This window comes from Corythoichthys intestinalis, chromosome 15 (assembly GCF_030265065.1).
Source record: "Corythoichthys intestinalis isolate RoL2023-P3 chromosome 15, ASM3026506v1, whole genome shotgun sequence".
Lineage (NCBI taxonomy): Eukaryota > Metazoa > Chordata > Actinopteri > Syngnathiformes > Syngnathidae > Corythoichthys > Corythoichthys intestinalis.
The window spans coordinates 48,960,963-48,982,211 of record NC_080409.1 but is presented as its reverse complement, the minus strand read 5'-3'; the positions used below and the strand labels follow the sequence as shown (position 1 = coordinate 48,982,211).

Here is a 21,249-nt window from a genome sequence, read left to right as displayed (position 1 = left end):
GCTGTCGTTGGGCAACACGGACTTTCAACTCCCTCCTCACCCCGTGGCGTCAAAATGATAACAAGAACGGTGAGCAAAAATCCCAGAACCACACGGGGGACCTACTGAATGACCTACAGAGAGCTGGGACCACAGTGACAAAGGCTACTATCACTAACACAATGCACCGCCAGGGACTCAAATCCTGCACTGCCAGACATGTCCCCGTGCTGAAGAATGTACACGGCCAGGCCCATTTGCGGTTCGCTAGAGAGCATTTGGACGATCCAGAAGAGGACTGGAAGAATGTGTTATGGTCAGATGAAACCAAAATAGAATTTTTTGGTAGAAACACAGGTTCTCGTGTTTGGAGGAAAAAGAATACTGAATTGCACCGTACCCACTGTGAAGCATGGGGGTGGAAACATCATGCTTCGGGGCTGTTTTCTGCATAGGGACCGGGACGACTGATCTGTGTAAAGGAAAGAATGAATGGGCCATGTATTGAGAGATTTTGAGTGAAAATCTCCTTCAATCAGCAAGGGCATTGAAGATGAGATGTGGCTGGGTCTTTCAGCATGACAATGATCCCTAACACACAACCAGGGCAACAAAGGAGTGGCTTCGTAAGAAGCATTTCAATGTACTGGAGTGGCCTAGCCAGTCTCTAGATCTCAACCCCATAGAAAATCTGTGGAGGGAGTTGAAAGTCCGTTTTGCCCAATGACAGCCCCAAAACATCACTGTTCTAGAGGAGATCAGCATGGAGGAATGGGCCAAAATACCAGCAACAGTGTGTGAAAAGCTTGTGAAGAGTTACAGAAAATGTTTGGCCTCCGTTATTGCCAACAAACGGTACATAGCAAAGTATTGAGATGAACTTTTGGTATTGACCAAATACCGTAATTTCTGGACTAAAAGGCGCACCTGACTATAAGCCGCCAGCCACCAAATTTGACATGAAAACGGCATTTGTTCATAGATAAGCCGCACTGGACTATAAGCCGCACTTGTCCTCATTGTATTATGGGATATTTACACCAAAAGATATTAACTGGTAACACTTCATTTGACAAAGGCATTATAAGACTGTCATGATACCAAATGAACCACCATGAAGCTTTGAACCAATTGGCTGCAAAGCCTTATTGTTTCAAAAATCTTCATTTGGCCATCACTGCTCCCTTGGGGGAGACAGTCAACCTCTGCTGCCACCTGTTGTCAACACTGTTCTCATCCAGCATTCCTCCTAGCATGCATTGCGGCACTACAGATGTAAATAACAATCAAAATTCATGTTCTCTGCTACTTATTTCTTCAGTTACTGTTCCAGTTGTTTCATTAATTGCTAGCTATTATATTTGATAACATTTTCTTGGATAGTGCTGCCATAATACTGTCATAATTATTACATGACACTGTCATAAGCATTATTGAATGCTTATAATCGATGTCGGTTAGTGTCATCCAGCAAATTATCTCACTTTTGAATGGACGTAAAAGATCTAAGCTGGACATAAATGGAGTTAGTGACATAATATGCCACATTACACATATTGACATCTGTCATAAGCATTCAGTAATGCCCATGATAGTGTCATGTCATAATTATGACGTTCTTATGACAGTCTTATGATGCCGCTGTCAAATAAAGTTTTACCTATTAACCCAAATAAATCATCAAATAAGCCGCACTGGACTATAAGCCGCAGGATTCAAAATGAGGGAAAAAAGTAGCGGCTTATAGTCCGAAAATTAGGGTACTTATTTTCCACCATGATTTGCAAATAAATTCTTTAAAAATCAAACAATGTGATTCTCTGTTTTTTTTTTTCTCTACATTCTGTCTCTCATGGTTGAGGTTTACCCATGTTGACAATTACAGGTCTCTCTAATATTTTCAAGTGGGAGAACTTGCACAATTAGTGGTTGACTAAATACCTATTTGCCCCACTGTATATTTTCAAAGTGTACATTTCCAGGGAAAACGGGACATTGTAATAGTAGGTCGGCCAAAACTGTTTCTGCTGGCTTGATTTAAATTGTACCCCTTGTTATAATAGTGAGAAAATCCTTCCTTGCTATAGGACAATCGCCAATACATACTTGTAAAATTATTTTGTAGCCAGGCATGGCAAATATGTGTTGTTTAATGCGGAAAAAATGCTCAATACGTCCCTTTTAAAGGTTAATCTGGTTGAGGTACAGCAAACCACTGTGGTCCCGAGGTTGACGGGCAATGATGTCAGCGAGTATTGATCGACAGCTCACAGTGGTATGTTCTTCAAAGGCCTAGCACCCTGTGAGCGACGCGATGTGGAGAATTGACCTTTTGCCTCAGCTGGGCCTGAAGGTACCATCGGGTTGTTCTTCAAATAGCACTTAAATCGCAGATGGAACTCGCCGACCTTAGGGGTCCCTTTGTGATGTGGGCACATGGGGCACCATATTAACGGTATCAAACAACCTTTTGTACTAATTAAGATGGGGAAAATATCAATGTCATAGTGTATCATGATATAGAGTCCTGCTTCAAGAAAAGCTTTAGTTTTTCAGATGTGACGCGATATTTTTGTTCCTATCAATGATTGGTCAACACGGAAATTATGAAATGTTTTATTCCATTACCTTTTTTAATAAATTGCTTTGATGCCATTTTGTTTAGTTGAAGAGGTTTTACAGGTGAGTCGATTTTTTTCTTTGCATCATTTTTCTATATTGCTAATCCAATACAAAGGTCTTAGGGATTGGTTACCAGTCGATCACAAACATAGACCTATACACACTTACATTCACACTCACTAAGCAGGAACTGATCTCACGCTGCCTGCAAAGTGAGTCAGGCGAGTGAACTACTACACTACTACACTACTTTTTTTTGCCGTACTTGAATACAGTGTAATTGCACATCCACTCAGTGGGTGGCGGTGGAGCTCTCATTTTCAGACTGCATAGTATTTTTGAACCAAACAAGAGCACACAGCAAAGACCACTAGAGATATGAAGAGCCAAGTTGATGAAATATAACAAAGCGTATGTAACGTTTGCCTTTAACTTTTAATAGAGTGGGAGATGTGGAAAGACCACTCTGTTTACAGAGTCTAAAAATGTTTTCAGCGTACAGCAGGAAGCCAAATCAATTAAGACATCACTTAATCCTTTGCACTCCACGCTGTACAGTTGGAGATGCCGGCGTCCCCTTGATTTCTGTGGGCCATAACGTCTGTTTTACTCATTATAAAGATGTCATTTTTGGCTAGTATATAGAGGAACTCTATATACATACAGTATATACATATACATATATAAGGGGCTCTTTCATTCAACACCAGATGGCAGCACGGTCGCATGGTAACTGAATGAGTTTTCTTTAGCCGAGTTGAACATCTAGCATCCGTCATCCATCCATCAATTACAGTGCAATGAAAAAGTATCTGAACCTTTTGGAATTTCTAACATTTCTGAAATAAATCACCATCAAATGTGATCGGATCTTTGTCAAAACCACACAGATGAGAAAACAGTGTCTGCTTTCACTTAAACCACCCAAACATTTATTGATTTTCATATTTTAATGAGGATAGCATACAAACAATGACAGAAGAGGGCCAAATAAGTGAACCCTCTGCTTAAGGAGACTTAAAGAGCGATTAAAACCATTTTTTACCAAACAATTTAAGTCAGGTGTGTGCCCAATCACTGATGAGTGGTATAAAGCTGTCTTGCCCACTACAAAACACACATCTGGTAAGAAATGTCTTGATTAGAAGCATTGTCTGATGTGCATCATGTCTAATAAGCATCCACTAATGCTCATGATAGTGTCATGCCATAATTATGACAGTCTTATGGCATTGTTATGACACCGCTGTCAAATAAAATGTTGCCCATTAACCTAAATACATTCGAATGGCCGTATACTTTCTTTAATACCTTTAAATTCTCTTTAAAACCCCACACACATTCTCAAATTTAATGTAGCAACAAAAACTTGAACCTACTTCTCGCTCGCCACTGACGATTGCTGTTTATGGGATAGCCTTTTATGTGCAGTCCATTGTAACGCCTCCCCTATTGCTCCATTTGCGTAACCAGGGTAACAGCACTTTCAATGCTTCTCTTTCCAGAGATATAATCACTAAAACTCAGAAAGCTCTCCTGACAACTTAATGAAGCCAATTATGTCGACTTGCTTGATCCGACCTACTCGATCAACCTGCTGTGCATTCGAAAATAGCCCCTGCCCACCCGCCATCCTTCCAGGATAAGACAAAAACAGTTCGTCAACATATGCAACAAACATCACACTCACTAGACTGAGTCTATGACTGAAAGCTAAATCAAAGCAGAAAATAATCAACAAAACGTGTCAAAAAAGTCAGATAAAACTTACCAAAGGCCTGCAAACAAGCATGGATGAGCTCCTCCCAGCTGGCCTTGTTAAGATGGCCCAGTGACATCGTGGGTTTCCCCATGGGGATCTGGACCTGACCAGGTTTGTGGAACCTTTGAGGACGTCCTGGAGGGGAAACTCTAGACCTGGAGCCACATCCTGGAGTCCCTCTCCTTAAAGAAGCGGACCGACATAATATTGTTAATGGCATCGTGTTTTTCAATTAGGAACTATTAACAACGACTCATCCAAAAATCTATCTTTTCTTGTATTTTAAGGAGCTCAAAGTTATGTTAAAAGACGATGATATTGGGGATAGAACTGTTATTTTGATGGTTTGCAAGAAACAACTGTAGTGGGAAAAAGTAATCAAGTACAAATACCGTAATATTCGGGCTATAAGGCGCCACACACCAAATTTGACATGAAAACAGTATTTATTCATCGATGAGCCGCACTGGACTATAAGCCACAGCTGTCTTCACTCTATTATGGGATATTCACATCAAAAGATATTAACCGGTAACACTTTATTTGACAGCAGCATCATAAGACTGGCATAAGACCAAATGAACCACCGTGAAGCTTTGAACCAATTGGCTGCAAAGCTTCATAGCTTCAAGAAGCTTCATTTGGTCATCACTGCTCCCTTGAAGGAGACAGTCAACCTCTGCTGCCACCTGCTGTCAACACTGTTGTCGTCCAACATGCCTCCTAGCATGCATTGCAGCGCTACAGATGTAAATAACAAAAAAAAAAAAAAATCATGTTCTGTGCTAGTTATTTCTTCAGTTACTGTTCGAGTTGTTTCGTTAATTGCTAATTATGGTATTTGGTGACACTTTATTTGACAGTGGTGCCATAAGACTGTCATAAGACAATCATAATGAATGCTTATGATAGATGTCATTTTGTGTCCGCCGGCAAATTATCTCACTTTTAAATGGATGTAAAAGATCTGAGCTGGACATAAATGGAGTTGGTGACATAATTTGCTGGATGACACTTAATGACATCTGTCATAAGCATTCAGTAACGCCCATGATAGTGTCATAATTAAATAAGTGCTACCTATTACCCCAAATAAATCAACAAATAAGCTGCACTGGACTATTGGGATTCAAAATGAAGGAAAAAAGTAGCGGCTTATCATCCAAAAATTACGGTATTCCGTAAGTAGAACCATGTAGTTTTTGGTCAATCATGCAGGAAGCATTTTTAAATTTTGACAGCAATGCCATGATTTTTGTGATTGCTGAAAATGTATCAGTCGATATTCTGAAATAAAGCTGTATAATAGACGGCACCAGTCAACACTTCTCATTGTCACTGGTTCGTTTTCTTGTAACTTGAGAAAGTGAAAAGATGTAAAAATGGCGCCTTGTGCGAGTGCATGAAGGAAGAAGAGATGGTTTACATGTATTCTTTCCAGGTAAATAATTCATAGATTTAAGTAAACAGCATGTGATACAGAAAATCTTTAAAAATAGCAGAAAGTTTTCAAGTCTTGGATTCCGTTTCCCTAAAATAAAATGTGAGTACCGTACTTGTCACAAATACCCAACAAACAGTAAAGTTCAAAAGATAGCTTCTGTTTAAAGGCACTCCCTTGAGATAATATGCATTGTTCTCATTTCCTTCCTTTAACAGTGGGAAATACCACTAATTACGGACATCCACTTTAGCACGGTGGCTGACAAAGAAAGGAATTCTTTTCTTTAAAAGAAGAAAGCAAGCTTTCTCAACTTTTTTGCAAACTTCAGATCAGTTTTACTCAATATTTTCCAAATAAAAACATGAATGCAGTATGCATTAAGTAGAGAGTTTTAATTAAAAAACTACACACATTTAAAAACTTGCTTAAACAAAATAAGTTGAAAAACCGCAAGGTGAAAGAGTAAGAAATTCTGTGACACTTACGCATCGTCTTTCCCCTTATCATCCGTGGCAATACTTTCACTTTTGTTGTTGTCTTTTGATTGACAGCCCATGGCAAGGTACTGGGCTACAAGAGGCTGTACTAAGCTGTCCATCTGCGTCCTCCTCGATGGGAGCATCTGATCACTGTGCTCGCCTCACCGGTCCTCTTAGCGGCATGCTGCGTGCACACACACACAAACACTACACACACACGCACAGTCGTCAATGGACGTGACACAAGCAACAGGCAACATTCAGACACAGCTTGTTTGTGGGCGGGAGGCAGGCTGCACTGTGGTCGGCATGTCATTAACTGCACTGCAGAGTGGGCAGAGGAACTCCTCTGAGAGCGTCACGCTCTGTTGCAAAAAGTCACTTTGACAGGTGTTTAGGCTACTGAAAAATTACAGATTTGTACTCTATAATGTAATTTGATCCTTTTCACTGGAAAATCTACCATGGTGACACCGTGGAAAATATCTTAAATTTAAAAATCCCTAAACTAACACAGTGATCCCTCGTTTTTTGCACTTAATCGGGACCAGAACCTGCAGTGATAAGTGAAAAACCGCGAAGTAGTGCCCCCCCCCCCAAAAAAGTTCACGTTAAAATATTTGACGCAATTAACGCACATGCCCCGCTCAAACGATTAAAATGACAGAACAGTGTCATGTCCACTTGTTACTTGTGCTTTTTTGTCTCCCTCTGCTGGCGCTTTGGTGCGACTGATTTTTTAAGCACCATGAACATTGTGTAATTATTAGGGCTGTCAAACGATTAAAATTTTTAATCGCGTTAATTACAGCTTAAAAATTAATTAATCGTAATTAATCGCAATTCAAACCATCTATAAAATATGCCATATATTTCTGTAAATTATTGTTGGAATTGAAAGCTATGACACAAGATGGATATATACATTCATCATACCGCACATAAGGACTGTATTTGTTTATTATAACAATAAATCAACAAGAAAGCATTAACATTATTAACATTCTCTTAAAGCGATCCATGGATAGAAAGGCTTGTAGTTCTTAAAAGATAAATGTTAGTACAAATTATAGAAATTTTATATTAAAAGCCCTCTTAATGTTTTCGTTGTAATAAAAAATTTTTTGTTAAATTTTCAATCAAAAAATAAACTAGTAGCCCGCCATTGTTGATGTCAATAATTACTTACACAATGCTGATGGGTGCTGAAGCCTATAAAATCAGTGGCACCCAAGCGCCAGCAGAGGGCGGCAAAACTACATAAAACACAATTAACAAGTAGGCATTTCACTGTACTGTCATTTAAATCTGTCTGAGCGGGGCATGTGCGTTAATTGCGTCAAATATTTTAATGTGATTAATTTAAAAAATTAAATACCGCCCGTTAACGCGATAATTTTGACAGCCCTAGTAATTATTGACATCAACAATGGCGAGCTACTAGTTTATTTTTTGATTGAAAATTTTACAAATTTTATTAAAATGAGAATTTTAAGAGGGGTTTTCATACAAAATTTGACAGTTTCAATTTCTTCTTCTTCTTCAATTTCAATAACTTGTACTAACATTTATCTTTTAAGAACTACAAGTCTTTCTATCAATGGGTCGCTTTAACAGAATGTTAATAATGTTAATTTCATCTTGTTGATTTATTGTTATAATAAACAAATACAGTACTTATGTACAGTATGTTGAATGTATATATCCGTCTTGTCTTATCTTTCCATTCCAACAATAATTTACAGAAAAATATGGCATATTTTATAGATGGTTTGAATTGCGATTAATTACAATTAATTAATTTTCAAGCTGTGATTAACTCGATTAAAAATTTTAATCGTTTAACAGCACTAATATTTACCCTTTTAATCTTTTTTTTTTTATGAGTATTTTTTTTGTTTGGATCGATTATTTATCATCTCAAATAACGGGGAAAATGCGACAGTAACAAGTATCGTTTGACAGCCCTAATTATTTGTTTTTTGTGTGTGTGTTAGCTGAGGTAGGCTCCAGCACCCCGCGACCCAGACAAGAGTAAGTGGTGTTGAAGATGGATGGATGGATTTAAGATGTTCTTCTAATTAAAACGTTCACACATGTCTTTCGAAATTTCTGCAATATGTTCCAACAGTGTTGCTATCAGGTCACTCCCTGTTGATTTTGAGGCATTCCAGTCACTTCCTGTAGATATTGGTTCACTTCCTGTTGATTTGGTGGCATTTCAAGGTCACTTTCTGTTCATATTGGGTCATTTCCTGTTGATTTGGGGGCTTTTTCGGGATCATTTCCTACTAACGTTGGGTCCCTTGGGTTGGACATCAGTGGAAGTTTTTGTGCTATTGAAATTAATGGCAAATATGGCCACTGCAAATCAATGGGAAATTTTGGTCATTAGAAATGAATGGGTATTTTTTGGGCCAATTTTGGAAAAACCATGCATTTTTCGCAAAAACTGTATAAAACTTTGTCCCCCAAAGTGTCGTAATTTTTCTTTAATGTATAAATGATGTGATTTTGACAAAAATTGTAGGACAAATAGTGTTTTGAAATTTGATTGGAACACCCCCCCCCCCCCCCCCCCCCCAAAAAAAAAAAAAAAAACACGTTTTTGGGCGAACGGTCATTTTTGGGCTTTCAAACAAAAGAGAGCCTGCGTTGCATGAGAATTATGGTCGTTTTGGTGTATGAACGGTGTTGGTGAGCCAAACGGTTTTGGCTGGGCAGCGAACCGAAGAAACGCCATTGAATTAAAAAAAAAAAAAAAAAGATTGCTACATATGGTAGTTTTTGCATTACAGTACATGCAAAGCTACCATCAAATATCTAGGCTGAAGTTATACTATTTTTATGTTGTGAAAGAGTAGGTCCATGGTTAAATCTAAGTAGGTGTGCATACAAAAGCCATAAAGCAGCAATGATTGATAGGTCGAATTAAGATTTTGCAGAACTATAGGGAAAAAATACAGATAACACTGAACCTTTTTCGCATCTAGACTAGTTATGCAAATGATGTAGATAAGTAAATAAATATTAAGCTCATGATAGTACAGTATGTCCTCTGATGATTGAGTGTCACTTGCAGTGAGCGACATGCAATAAGCCTGCCCCCAAGTGGCTAAACAGTTACGCCATTAATGTACTGTAGTCTGTAATGGGTGCTCCTATAAATTTGTGTGACATTGTGGGAAACTTTAAATGAACATTAATAATTTCACTTTTGTTTACAAACTCAAAAACGTCAAGTTTCCATCAAATATCCCCTTTTAGTGACAGACACAAACTAGTTGGGCGTAATATACTCACTTGAAGGACGTTTGGTACCACTTGGGAATTTACAATTACAATGGGAAAGCATATTGCACTGACTATGTCAGTGTGAAACGTAACATATCCCAACACGAATTCCCGTTAAAGACCATGTTTAATGTGAGAGGAAATAACATTTATACAGGAAGAGTAAAGTACAGAATACACACAATATCTTTTATTCCCCGATTTCCCACTCGCTTATTGTTCTTGAACGTTACACCAATTTGTAGCAGCTAGCTTAATTGTTTCGGTGCAAAATACAAATTGGGTATCCAAGTTCGATAGTTTAAAATTGACACTCAACACTCTAGTGATTCACACAAACAAGATGTTGGAGGACGAAACACAATTCGTTCGTTTATTCCAAGGCAAACGTGTGAAACTTACCCTCAGGACTTCGTCATTCATCGGCGTTGTCCAGCATATTAATTGCACTGAGAAAACAGTGGTCCTCACCAACGGTTCGTCAAAATGGCTACCTATTACTTGAGTTATATTGTTGTTGTTGTCGTCGTAATTTATTAAGAGAAAGTTTCCGAAGTTAATTTGTTGTTACGTAATATCAGACGAAATTAATTAATTTATTTGGTGTGTTGCAGTCGTGTGTGGCGATAACGGATGTGAAATTCTCGGACGGAGACTGTTCTACGGCCATGAGATTCTCAATGGTAAGCAGAAACAATATGAATACTTTGAGGGGGAAAAATCCACAAACTAACGTTCTTTCAATTCAAAGTGGAGTTTGAAGGAAGCGTCGAATATGGGTAAGTTGTTATGAAATGGTTACTTGGAGGGCGATTATTTTATTTTATTTTATTTATTTATTTATTTATTTATTTATTTATTTTTTATGTTTAAAACTCTCCAATGTTGAACAGAACACTTACTGAATACCTGGATAACCAAATGAAGGTGAAACAATTCCAGCCATACAGAAATACTATTTACCATGGTGAGTAATGCTTCAACATTCTAAAATGTAAACAGCGACTGTTATTTATAATGTTTATTTTGATAGTTGATGAGGAAGATGAATACATCCATTTTGAAGTTATTGATGGATTTGATGAGAAATTTGGACCTGCTGTAAGTAATCTTAAAGTGTTTCAAATGACTTCAAACGTGCTAGAACTGTATTGGGATAAGATTACATTGTTCATTGGTTATGGGTGTCTAATGCATTTAAACAGGGTTTATGGGGGTCATTAAAAAGCATTAAAAGGATTCAGGCCTGGAAAATCAGTAAAAAGCATTAAACTAAATTTTGACGCATTTAAAATTATGTTAACTTGAAGGTTAAAAAAAACTAGGGCTGCAGCTATCGAATATTATAGTAATCGAGTAATCAACTGAAAATCCTATCGATTAATCGAGTAATCGAAATTAAACATTTTTTAGGTAAAGTGCAATTATAAATATACATGAGAAAAAAAGACATTTAATCTAATATTGAACCATTTCCAGTCAATCAATGTCTTTATTTTCGATGTACATTGTTGAAAACAGCCAACAATTGCCTCTCAGATGTGACTAGAATAAAACAAAAGACCAATTCACTGCTTTCACGCCAAAAACTTTTAGATCTTATAAAAAATAAATATATTTCTTACCTAGCTATCGATTATTTTAGTAGTCGATTAATCGATGAACTAGTTAGTTTGAATAATCGAGTAATTGGATAAGGAACATGAAAAATTGAAATACCTGAGCTAAACCACAAACAGTATAATTTTTTTTTTATGAGGATCTATGTACAACAAAAGAACAGTTGGCTAACCTACATAGCAAAAGTCCGCTAGCTTAAATGCTATAAAATTCTAACTTTTTTATTTTTTTATTTTTTTACAATGCTCTTAATCAAAATCGCTTTATTTATTTCTCGCAATAGTAGTGCATTGGTTTCCAGTTAAAGAAAAACACAAAATGGGATGAAAAATGGGACTGACATTCAACACACATGCAATAGAAAAATAAATAAATAAAATAAAATAAAAAAACAACAACAAAATAATCCATAAAATTAATCCCCGTCACTGCCAGCGAGCTTCATGACCATTGCACATTGAGTTTTGGTAATGGTTTTGGATAATAAGTGTCAATACAATAAATTAAAGAGATACCAAATTGTGGAATGCTAAGGGGCTTAAGAGGACTGACACATGTTTAAAAAGGCACGTAGGATTCTCCCATTAGAACAGGGGTGGGCAAACTATTCCACAAAGGGCCGCAGTGGGTGCGGGTTTTTGTTGCAACCCATTAAGAGGACACCTTTTCACCAGTCTGCTATTTTACACGTGCAATCAGTCGACTGCAGTCAGGTGCTTCTCATTTCTGCTGAAACCTCATTGGTTAAACTATCTGTGCTAGGTCAGTTGGAACAAAGACCAGGACCCACTGCGGCCCTCGAGGACCGGTTTGCCCACCCCTGCATTAGAATAATGGAGAGAGTATCTGATCCTTTCAATTTTCAAACATGTCATTAAGGTCACAATGCTCTTAACAAATGGTTCAGACACATATTCCCACAAAAAAACGACTAAATATGCCAATAAATTAAATTATGAATGCATAAAGAACATTAGCTCAAACAAAAACTCAGCTTATGTTGGTCTTAACAGGGAGCAGTTGGATTCGGCCATGTGCAATGAGGCAGACCAGAGGGCAGTATATCCACCCTAATCAATAAAACTTAATACAAACACTTTCAAAATAAACCCTTACGACGCCACTTTAATTAAACGAATACTCGATGCATTAACATTTAGTTCTAATATTTTTTTCTAATCGAATACTCAAGTTAATCGATTAATCGTTGCAGCACTAGTTCCTACGTGCTATACAACTTCTAGATTGAGGTTTATGACTGCATTCCTTAGGTGATGACAATTAAGCAACAGCAAGTGGTTTCTGTTGGAGCTGATGGCGTGGAGATATTCAAGCATGGCCGACTGTGTTGGCTTCAGGTGAGAAGTATTTCTGTTGCTCCTTGTGACTTAATGTTACATTATTTCTCAAGAAAATTCCAAACATTTCTCACTTATGTTTCAGATCGCCACCAAAAAACAGGTGTATCTCTTTGACATCCTGTTACTTGGTGCGAAGGCCTTTAAAAATGGTCTGTCCATGATTCTTGAGAATAAGCGCATACTGAAAGTAAGCATTATAGAGTTGTGCAGGTTTTTTTTTTTTTTGTAAGCCTTTTTGATTGTGTTATGTGGCACAGGTCATTCATGACTGCCGACTTATTGCTGGATGTCTGATGACACAATTTGGAGTAAAGTTGACTAATGTCTTTGATACTCAGGTACATGCAAGCAGAGTAGTAGAATATGTGTGTTCTTATTGTAGTGGTCTTTGAATTAACTTGTTGTTGTTTTTTTTTTATTGCCCAAGGTGGCAGATGTCTTGTGCTTCCACTCTGAGACAGGAGGTTACCTCCCGCACAGAGTAAGCACTCTTCAAGAGGTGGTGAGTCTCTACCTGAAGGTGCCCTGCTCGCATCTTACAACTCTCAAGACCAAGTCCCAGCTCACCAAGGTATACAACCCCTATCAAAAAGTATGGAATCCCCAGTCCCTGACGAGCAGTGTTGGGCACTTAAGTAATTAGTTACATTACTCACTACTTCTTCCAAAAAGTAACTGAGTTAGAAACTGAATTACTCTATAGTAAAAGTTAATAGTTACCAGGGAAAGTAATTATTTTCGTTACTTTAAAAAGAACTTGTTGTATGTCAAAGAATTTCAAATTTTGTGAGCAGTATTCGAGTACGTGGAATAGAGAAGAACAGACAGGTAGTTAACTTGTTAGGTGCTTCAGCAGATTTGAATTGCTTACCACAGATGTCGACAAAAGCTTTGCCCCAGGACATAAATTACACATCACATGCAGGTTCTTTCCTTTAATTTCGACAAACTTGAAATAGTGTCTGTATCTCCACCTCTTAAAGGACAATTTTTCTTCTGAATGCTCTGCCATCCCGACCCTGTGCATCTGTTTTGCGTATGTGTGTTTGCCGCACGCGCTGTTCCGGTTTGCTTGTGAAATCACCGGCTCTGATTGGCTTACCACGGCACATGACTCTAACCCTCAGCCAATCACAATCACTTCCATCGCATCTCTCGAGGGGCTGCATTTAGGTAGGCTCGTTTCCCGACAATTCACGTCACCTTCAAAGCGCCTGCCGTCCTCAAGATGGAAGCAGAATTATTGCTGGCTGACAGTGGGAGATGCGAACGAGGCTAGCATCAGGTGTAGCAAACACAGAAACGTTACCAAACTTTGGAAAGCATTGTCTAATTGAATGAGCAGGGACAAACAGCTTGGAGTCAGAAGTACATGCGCTATTCTCGAACCTGAACGCACCTCAAGTCTTGGATGACAAATTAACAGAGCAGAGAGTCGACTCAACACGGCTGGTAGTTTCTTCAATTTATTCAGAGTAAGTAACGCACAGCTTTTGACTGTCAGTAACGGTAACGGTGTTGTAACGGCGGAAAAAGTAATTAGTTAGATGACCTCCTTACTGAAAAAATTGTATTATGGGATATTTACACCAAAAGATATTAACTGGTAACACTTCATTTGACAATGGCATCTTAAGACTGTCATGAGACCAAATGAACCACCATTAAGCATTGAACCAATTGGGTGCAAAGCCTTATTGTTTCTAAAAGCTTCATTTGGCCATCACTGCTCCCTTGGTGGAGACCGTCAACCTCTGCTGCCACCTGCTTTCAACATTGTTGTCATCCAACATTCCTCCTAGCATGCATTGCGGTGCTACAGATGTAAATAGCAATCAAAATTCATGTTCTTTGCTAATTATTTCTTCAGTGACTGTTCCAGTTGTTTCATTAATTGCTAGTTATGGTATTTGGTAACATTTTCTTGGATAGTGGTGCCATAATACTGTCATATGACAGTCATAATTATTACATGACAAGGTCATAAGCATTAATGAATGCTTATAATAGAGGTCGGTTAGTGTCATCCAGCAAATGATCTCACTTTTGAATGGCCGCAAAAGATCTGAGCTGGACATAAATGGAGTTAGTGAAATAATATGCCACATGACACATATTGACATCTATCATAAGCATTCAGTAATGCCCATGATAGTGTCATGTTATAATTATGATGTTCTTATGATAGTCTTATGATGCCGCTGTGAAATAAAGTGTTACCTATTAACCCAAATAAATCAACAAATAAGCCGCATTGGACTATAAGCCGCAGGATTCGAAATGAGGGAAAAAAGTAGCGGCTTATAGTCTGAAAATTAGGGTACTTCAAAAGTGCACCTCTTTAGCATTTAGAAACACTAAAAGAAATGAATAAAAAACATTGTGGTGGTCAGTAAATGTTAACTTTTATAGAGCAAGTGCAGGGAATTATATATGGAATCCATTCTGGGGAAAAATATGGAATTATGAGAAACAAACAAAGAAATAATCAAAACACATCTTGCAGTCTCAGAGGCATGAACTTGATGAGTATTCTTCATCAATTTGGTCCCAACTCTCTTCGATTGCAGTTGCCAGATCATCCTTGCAGGTTGAAGCCTTGCTGGGGACCTTTTTTTTTCCCTTCAATTTCCACCACAGGTTTTCAATAGAGTTGAGATCTGGGCTATTTGCAGGCCATGAGATTGACTGGATGAGTCTTTTTCCAAGGAATGCTTTCACAGTTTTAGCCCTGGGGCATGATGCATTGTCATCTTGGAAAATGACAAACATATTTTAAATTGAAGGGATAAGAAAGCTGTCTAAAATTTCAATGTAAACAAAAGTTCCATCATCATCACCTTGTCCAGTGCAGATTCTTGACTCTTGACAAGGTGATGATGCTGGAACTTTTGTTTGGTGCTGTTCCAGTGAGATTTACAAAGATGACTGCCTCAAGAAAACATCAAAATTCCCTCAATCCTTGATAATATAGGGCTGCATGTCAGGCAAAGGTACTGGGGAGGTGGCTGTGGTTAGATCTTCAATAAATGCACAAGTTTACATATTTACACATTTAGTTTGTTCTACATGAAAATGTCTGAGTGAGTGCTTGTCAGAGACTGGTGATTCCATACTTTTTGCTAGGGGTTGTATTCTGATGGCAAAAGAGAAAATTTAGACTCAGTAATTAATTAATTTATTTTTTTTCCCTCCACTCAATTAAGGAGGACAGTGAATTGTGGTACACGCGTCCATGTCCCTTACCCATCTTGAAGGTGATGGTGCTGTCAGTGATCCACTTGCAGCCTCTCAGAATGGTGCTGCTGGATTCTCTCCTGACTGACTACATGGCCATAGTTGACACCTTTCTGTTGAACAGTCTGTACCCGCTTGATGATTTGCAGAGTATCACTCTGGTAAGTGATTTTTCCAGGGTGGTATAACATTGAACTATATTGTGGATTTACACACAGTACAATATAGTTCCAAATTTGGTCAAGTTTGTAATTTAATCACAAATAGTAGTAGTCTTTTCTGGCTCAATTTAGTCTGCTGTTTTTATAAATTATGAACCAATCACAAGTGCGAAAGAGTTTGTAATCAGTTTGGAATTATCTGCGATCATATAGAGTAGTTTCATAGTGACCACACCCTTTTAAAGCATACTTTTTATTTTATTTTATTTTTTTAACATCGCAATTTTATCTAAATGCAGAAAGAAATTTGCAAGTATAACTGGTGTACACTACAATAATAAGTGCTGTCAAGACCTCTAGATGGCAGTAATGTCTAAGGAAGACGCACTCCAATATAATTCTTAAAGTAATTAGCAAGTGAAATAATACTGCTACACTAAAAAAAAAAGCAAAAAAACACGTCACCCTAAAAATGAAACAGCAATACACACTGAAATAAATTCACAGTTCAATTTTTACAAATCTGTCACATAATTTTATAAAACAAAAAAACATACTGGAGGTCCTATGCTGAATCCCCCCAAAATATACCAGGGTGAATATTAGAAAAAGTTTTTGATTCCCCCCCTTCCTGGATCATTTTAGGTCCTTGATTTTCTTTCTTTTTTTTTTTTTTTTTTTTAATGATTGTTATGTATTCAAATTCAACTCATTTATGTAATGTCTCAGATTTATGTCCCATATTCATGAGACATTTTTTATTTTGACTTTAAAAGGAATCAAGGTTCAAATAAGTACAGAAAATGGATATAGTTTTTAACCTTAAGTGTGACAGATGAAACCAAATGCATAAAAATAATCACAACATTTTTTAAAATTTTGTTGATAAAAACTCCAAAAACATGTAGAATGCAGGCATTTAAATTGGTTCATTATGGACTCTGCGAAACTCCCAGTATAGTGACTTCATCAGTCGGCAACATTTGCGAACATACTTTTCCAAGTTTAAGTTTACCCCCCAACCCCCCAAAAAATTTTTGCTGCAAAATTTTGACCTTTTTGGACTTTTCCACCCATCTCTCTTCAAGTCGTGCTTGGCCCACAGCGGTGGCCGGCATGCTCCTCACGCCTGTTCGGTGTGCGGCTTTTGCTCTCCTAGAATGGTGGGTAAGGGTGGGTGTTCGTGTGCTCATTCGTCCGATTCCCGATGGTTGGGAGTAGGGCTGCAGCTATCGAATATTTTAGTAATCGAGTAATCGACTGAAAATTCTATCGATTAATCGAGTAATCGGATAAAACAAATATATTTTTAGGTGAAGAGCAATTATAAATATACATGAGAAAACAAGACATTTCATCTAATTTCGAACCATTTTCAGTCAATCAATGTCTTTATTTTCGATGTATATTGTTGAAAACAGCCAACAATTGCATCTCAGATGTAACTAGAATAAAAAAAAAAAGACTAATTCACTGCTTTCACTCAAAAAACTTTAGATCTTATTACAAAAAAATATATATACTGTATATCTTACCTAAAAATGCCGTTACGCTTGATAACACACATCACTTAAAAGTTTGGATTTTTTCCCATGTCTTTCAATTGAATTTCTCTTTGTGTCAAGCCATTTTTAAGTTCTAGTTAAGTTTTAAGTTAGTCTAAACTGTAAGTCCTGATAGGATTTTGAGTTTTTGCAGTGTTCAAAATAAATGTATGATACAGGCTGTATTGGAGCACATTAGGGACCAGTGCTACTTGGTGTTTTATCCAGCAATGACTACTGAGCTAAAATTGATAGTTAGCATTATTGAATTTTATTTTACACCCTCATCACTCCACATTGCAATGTTATGTTAAAGCCTGTATGTAAGACACGTTAGCCACGTATCGACAGTGGTCATACTCATAATTAATAGAAACCTAGCCTTCTGCAGGGCTAACGTTACGTGAGCTAGAGACAGTAACGTTAATCTTATTTATTAGCGCTTAGCGCTCTTTATTAGCGCTTAGCGCTCTACTGCTTTAAGATGGCGGCTGTTTACTAAAGCTGCCCAGACGCGGCCGAGTCTGTCATTTAGCATCTAGTTCAACATACATGTGATCTCTATGAGACGCATGAGACGCTACCTGTACCAACGTAGCATCGTGCGGGCTAGTATTTAGCAACGTCGGCGTCGTTTGTGGCGGCTGTCGGCTGCAGTAAGTTTTTTTTTTTCCCCCCTTCTTCCTCTCCGCACGTGACAGCGCGTTGTCCCGCATTAAAAGTAGTCCGAGCAAAACGTGATGCTTAGAGCTGTCAAAATAAACGATTACTCGAGGTGAATAAAATTACTCGGATCAGTTTTTAAACTCGAGTTACTCGAGTTGCTCGAGTACTCGTTTCAGCTCTAGTTGGGAGTGACTCAGATGGGCTGAGGGCCCTAGGTCCAAGGGTGCGGCTGGTGTTCCATCGGCAATGGTCGTGAGCGGCGCACCGTGCTTTGGCATCCCTTCCCTAAGCAGTGTCCCCTTGGTAAGAATAGTCCTATGGAGATGGATTTTTTACTTACTTTAAGTAGCATGTATATTCAATCATTGTTTTGTATCAGTATTCCCTGTTTTTTCTCTCTCTACCTCTACCAAATCCCCTTTCTGTTTAGATGTTTTTTCTCTTAATGAACATTACATCGACAACCACAACAACAATACACCAAACTCTCATGTGGCACATTAAAACTGTTCCATTCTCCAAGACCAAAGCAGCAGCACAGGACCAAAATAAAAGTTTAAACTAGTGCTGCAAAGATTAATTGATTTACTCGAGTATTTAGATGAGAAAAAAAGGTTTGAATTAAATTTTGCCACTTCGAGTATTCGTTTAATGAAAGTGGCGTTGTAATGCTTGCTTTTGAAATTGTTCGCATTTAGTTTTATTTATTTGGGTGGATACAAGGCCCTCTAGTGGCAACAGTGAATACGACATAATTCATTTCACATGGCTGAATTCAGCTTCTCCCTGTTAAGAGCAACATGAGGTAAGTTTTTGTTTGAGCTAATATGTTTTTTTAATGCATTCAAAATGTAGTTTATAGGTATATTTAGCAGTTTTTGTGGACATGTGTTTAAACCTGTTTTATTCATTTGGGTGGATACACTGCCCTCTAGTGTCAACAATGAATGACATAACTCATTTCACATGGCTGAAAAGAATAGAACTTTATTGTCATTAGCCACGTTTACATGCTGACTTTTATTCATACCGATTCAAATCATTCCGAATGGAAATTTCACATCAGCTGTTTACATGTCACTTCATCTATTCCGATCCAGCGTTTACATGTGACTGCCTTTATTCCGAAAGGACGTTTGACAACTGCCGTCTGACATGCGCAGATTAATCAAAACAAAGCGTCACGTTGCAAAACATGGAGATCGATCGTCAGATCAGCTGCTGTTTTAACTTTTGGAGTGGAAACAAAACTTCAGAATGATACGCCGTTCATTTAAAAAGTTGTGTGGGTGCGCTGTGCGTGTGCTTGGAAGCCATGTTGCAAGTGACGTTACTTACGTCACCAAGTGACGTCACCACGTCAGTATGGAGCATGCGCAGAAAGAACGCAACCAGACACCATTCCGCTTCCCTGTTTACATGATATAATTTTACTTCTAATCGGTTTGGGAAAAGGAATATTCCACCCCTGTGAATCGGAATGAAATTCCATTCGGTTTGGGCCTGTCCATTCCAAATGAGGTGTTTATATGGAACACATTTATTCGGTTTGAACAAATATTCCGATTGTAATTGGAATATTTGGCTCCATGTAAACGTGGCAATTGTCAGCAAGAACATTGTCAACAACGAAATTTGACGTGGCACTCCAGTATAAAAATGTGTCTTAAAATTTTTTAAAAAAATGAATAGCTGCTCCCTGTTAAGACCAACGTAAATCAAGTTTTTGTTTGAGCAAATGTTTTTTTTTTCATTCATACTTTAGTTTATAGGTATATTTAGCCTTTTTTTTTATTTTTTATTTTTTGCGGGAATATGTGTTTGAACCATTTGTTAAGATCGTTGTTAAAAAAAAAAAAAAAAGTTTATAGCATTTTGTTGTACTTAGATCCTCATTTATTTATTTTTTTACACCGTTTGCGGCCCAGCTCAGGTATTTTAATTTACTTAAATGTCCCTTATCCGATTACTCGATTATTCGAACGAACTAGTTCACTGAATCATCAACTACTAAAATAATCGACAGCTGGAGCCTCAGTTTGAACATCCAGTAGCTCAACATGTTTCGTTGGTGCTGCTCTACTACTATTGCCCTGAAAAGTAGGATAAGGACATGAAAAAGACATGAAAATAAAACCTAAATAACTATGCACACCTGTCATACTGAAAAGGTGTATCCGTTGTTTTTGTTTCTCTCTATAGGAAAATATGTTTGATTTACCTGCTGAGCTCATGCAGCTAGAGAAAATGCGCTGCGAGCGACGGGAGCATGCCATCAAACTTTACCCCGTCACAGATAAAGGCTTACTGGTTCGCTCTAGTCCACAAAGGGAGCCTGAGCCCCAGCCTCAGACCTCATCTTCAGCGGAGGAACTCCAATGCACAGAGCCAACTGTGGAACCACTGCCGACAGAAGTTGAGAACTCGTCGCTCCCAACTCTGAATGTGGTCCCTTTAGAAGGAGTTGTGAACACCTTCTCAGAGCCTGTCAGGGAAATGCCTTTGAGCAATGCAGGCAGAGGGTTCACATCACTTCTAATGGGAGTGATGGGTCGAGGGAGGGATTTTGGGAAAGGACAACCAGTAACTAGCACCCACCCACTCCCTGATTCAGATGCTAACAGCACAAATCCCTAAATGGATCTCACTAGTCTTTGAGCCAGTTCGTTCCAACCAAACTAAGCACCAGTCCGGCTGTCACAAATGTTTGTTTGTCCAGCGTTTGACCACTAGATGTCACTAAAGTAAAAATTGTGCTTTGTTTGAGCATCTGCAAGATCTGCAAGTTGTAGTTTTTTTGTGACTGTTATAGCTTGGTGCAAGATTTGAATTATGTTATTAAAAACAATCAGAAGTGACTGAAGAGTGATTCTTACTCCACTAATATACACATGCAGTGTTGAAATATGTAGTGCGCTGGAATGCAAGTGTGAATAATTTCCTGGCTTTCTGCCTCTTTTTTAAAATTAGTGGTGAAAAGCAAATAGACATTGATGGATATAGTGTTAATTTAAACAAATACAAAGGCAATGTTTTTGTGCATCACTTGAATCCCGCCTTCCCCAAAACATCAAGCCTTT

The 21,249-nt window shown here is 38.0% G+C and overlaps 2 protein-coding genes across 3 annotated transcripts in view; one reads left to right on the top strand and one right to left on the bottom strand.

The window, feature by feature from the left end:
- The window catches only part of LOC130931457 (RAS guanyl-releasing protein 1-like), a 64,554-nt gene extending 54,307 nt beyond the window's left edge, over positions 1 to 10,247 (bottom strand). The window contains exons 1-3 of the mRNA XM_057860272.1: positions 9,983 to 10,247; positions 6,293 to 6,493; positions 4,373 to 4,545 (exon numbers count right to left, since the gene is read on the bottom strand). Coding sequence (XP_057716255.1) covers positions 4,373 to 4,545; positions 6,293 to 6,429 — 310 coding nt within the window. The 5' untranslated portion in view covers positions 6,430 to 6,493; positions 9,983 to 10,247. The remainder of the gene's footprint in view (positions 1 to 4,372; positions 4,546 to 6,292; positions 6,494 to 9,982) is intronic.
- exd1 (exonuclease 3'-5' domain containing 1) lies at positions 9,820 to 21,018 on the top strand. 2 transcript variants are annotated; one of them, XM_057860274.1, is made up of 11 exons: positions 9,820 to 10,056; positions 10,195 to 10,263; positions 10,332 to 10,359; positions 10,474 to 10,547; positions 10,614 to 10,681; positions 12,472 to 12,558; positions 12,644 to 12,748; positions 12,819 to 12,899; positions 12,989 to 13,063; positions 15,768 to 15,959; positions 20,372 to 21,018. In XM_057860274.1, exons 1-11 carry the CDS (start codon positions 9,924 to 9,926, stop codon positions 20,804 to 20,806), a joined length of 1,347 nt encoding a protein of 448 aa, XP_057716257.1. In that variant the 5' UTR covers positions 9,820 to 9,923; the 3' UTR covers positions 20,807 to 21,018. The 2 variants fall into 2 exon arrangements, with proteins under 2 accessions (XP_057716257.1, XP_057716256.1); XM_057860273.1 differs by having other exon boundaries at positions 12,989 to 13,132.
- The last annotated feature ends 231 nt before the right edge of the window (positions 21,019 to 21,249 follow it).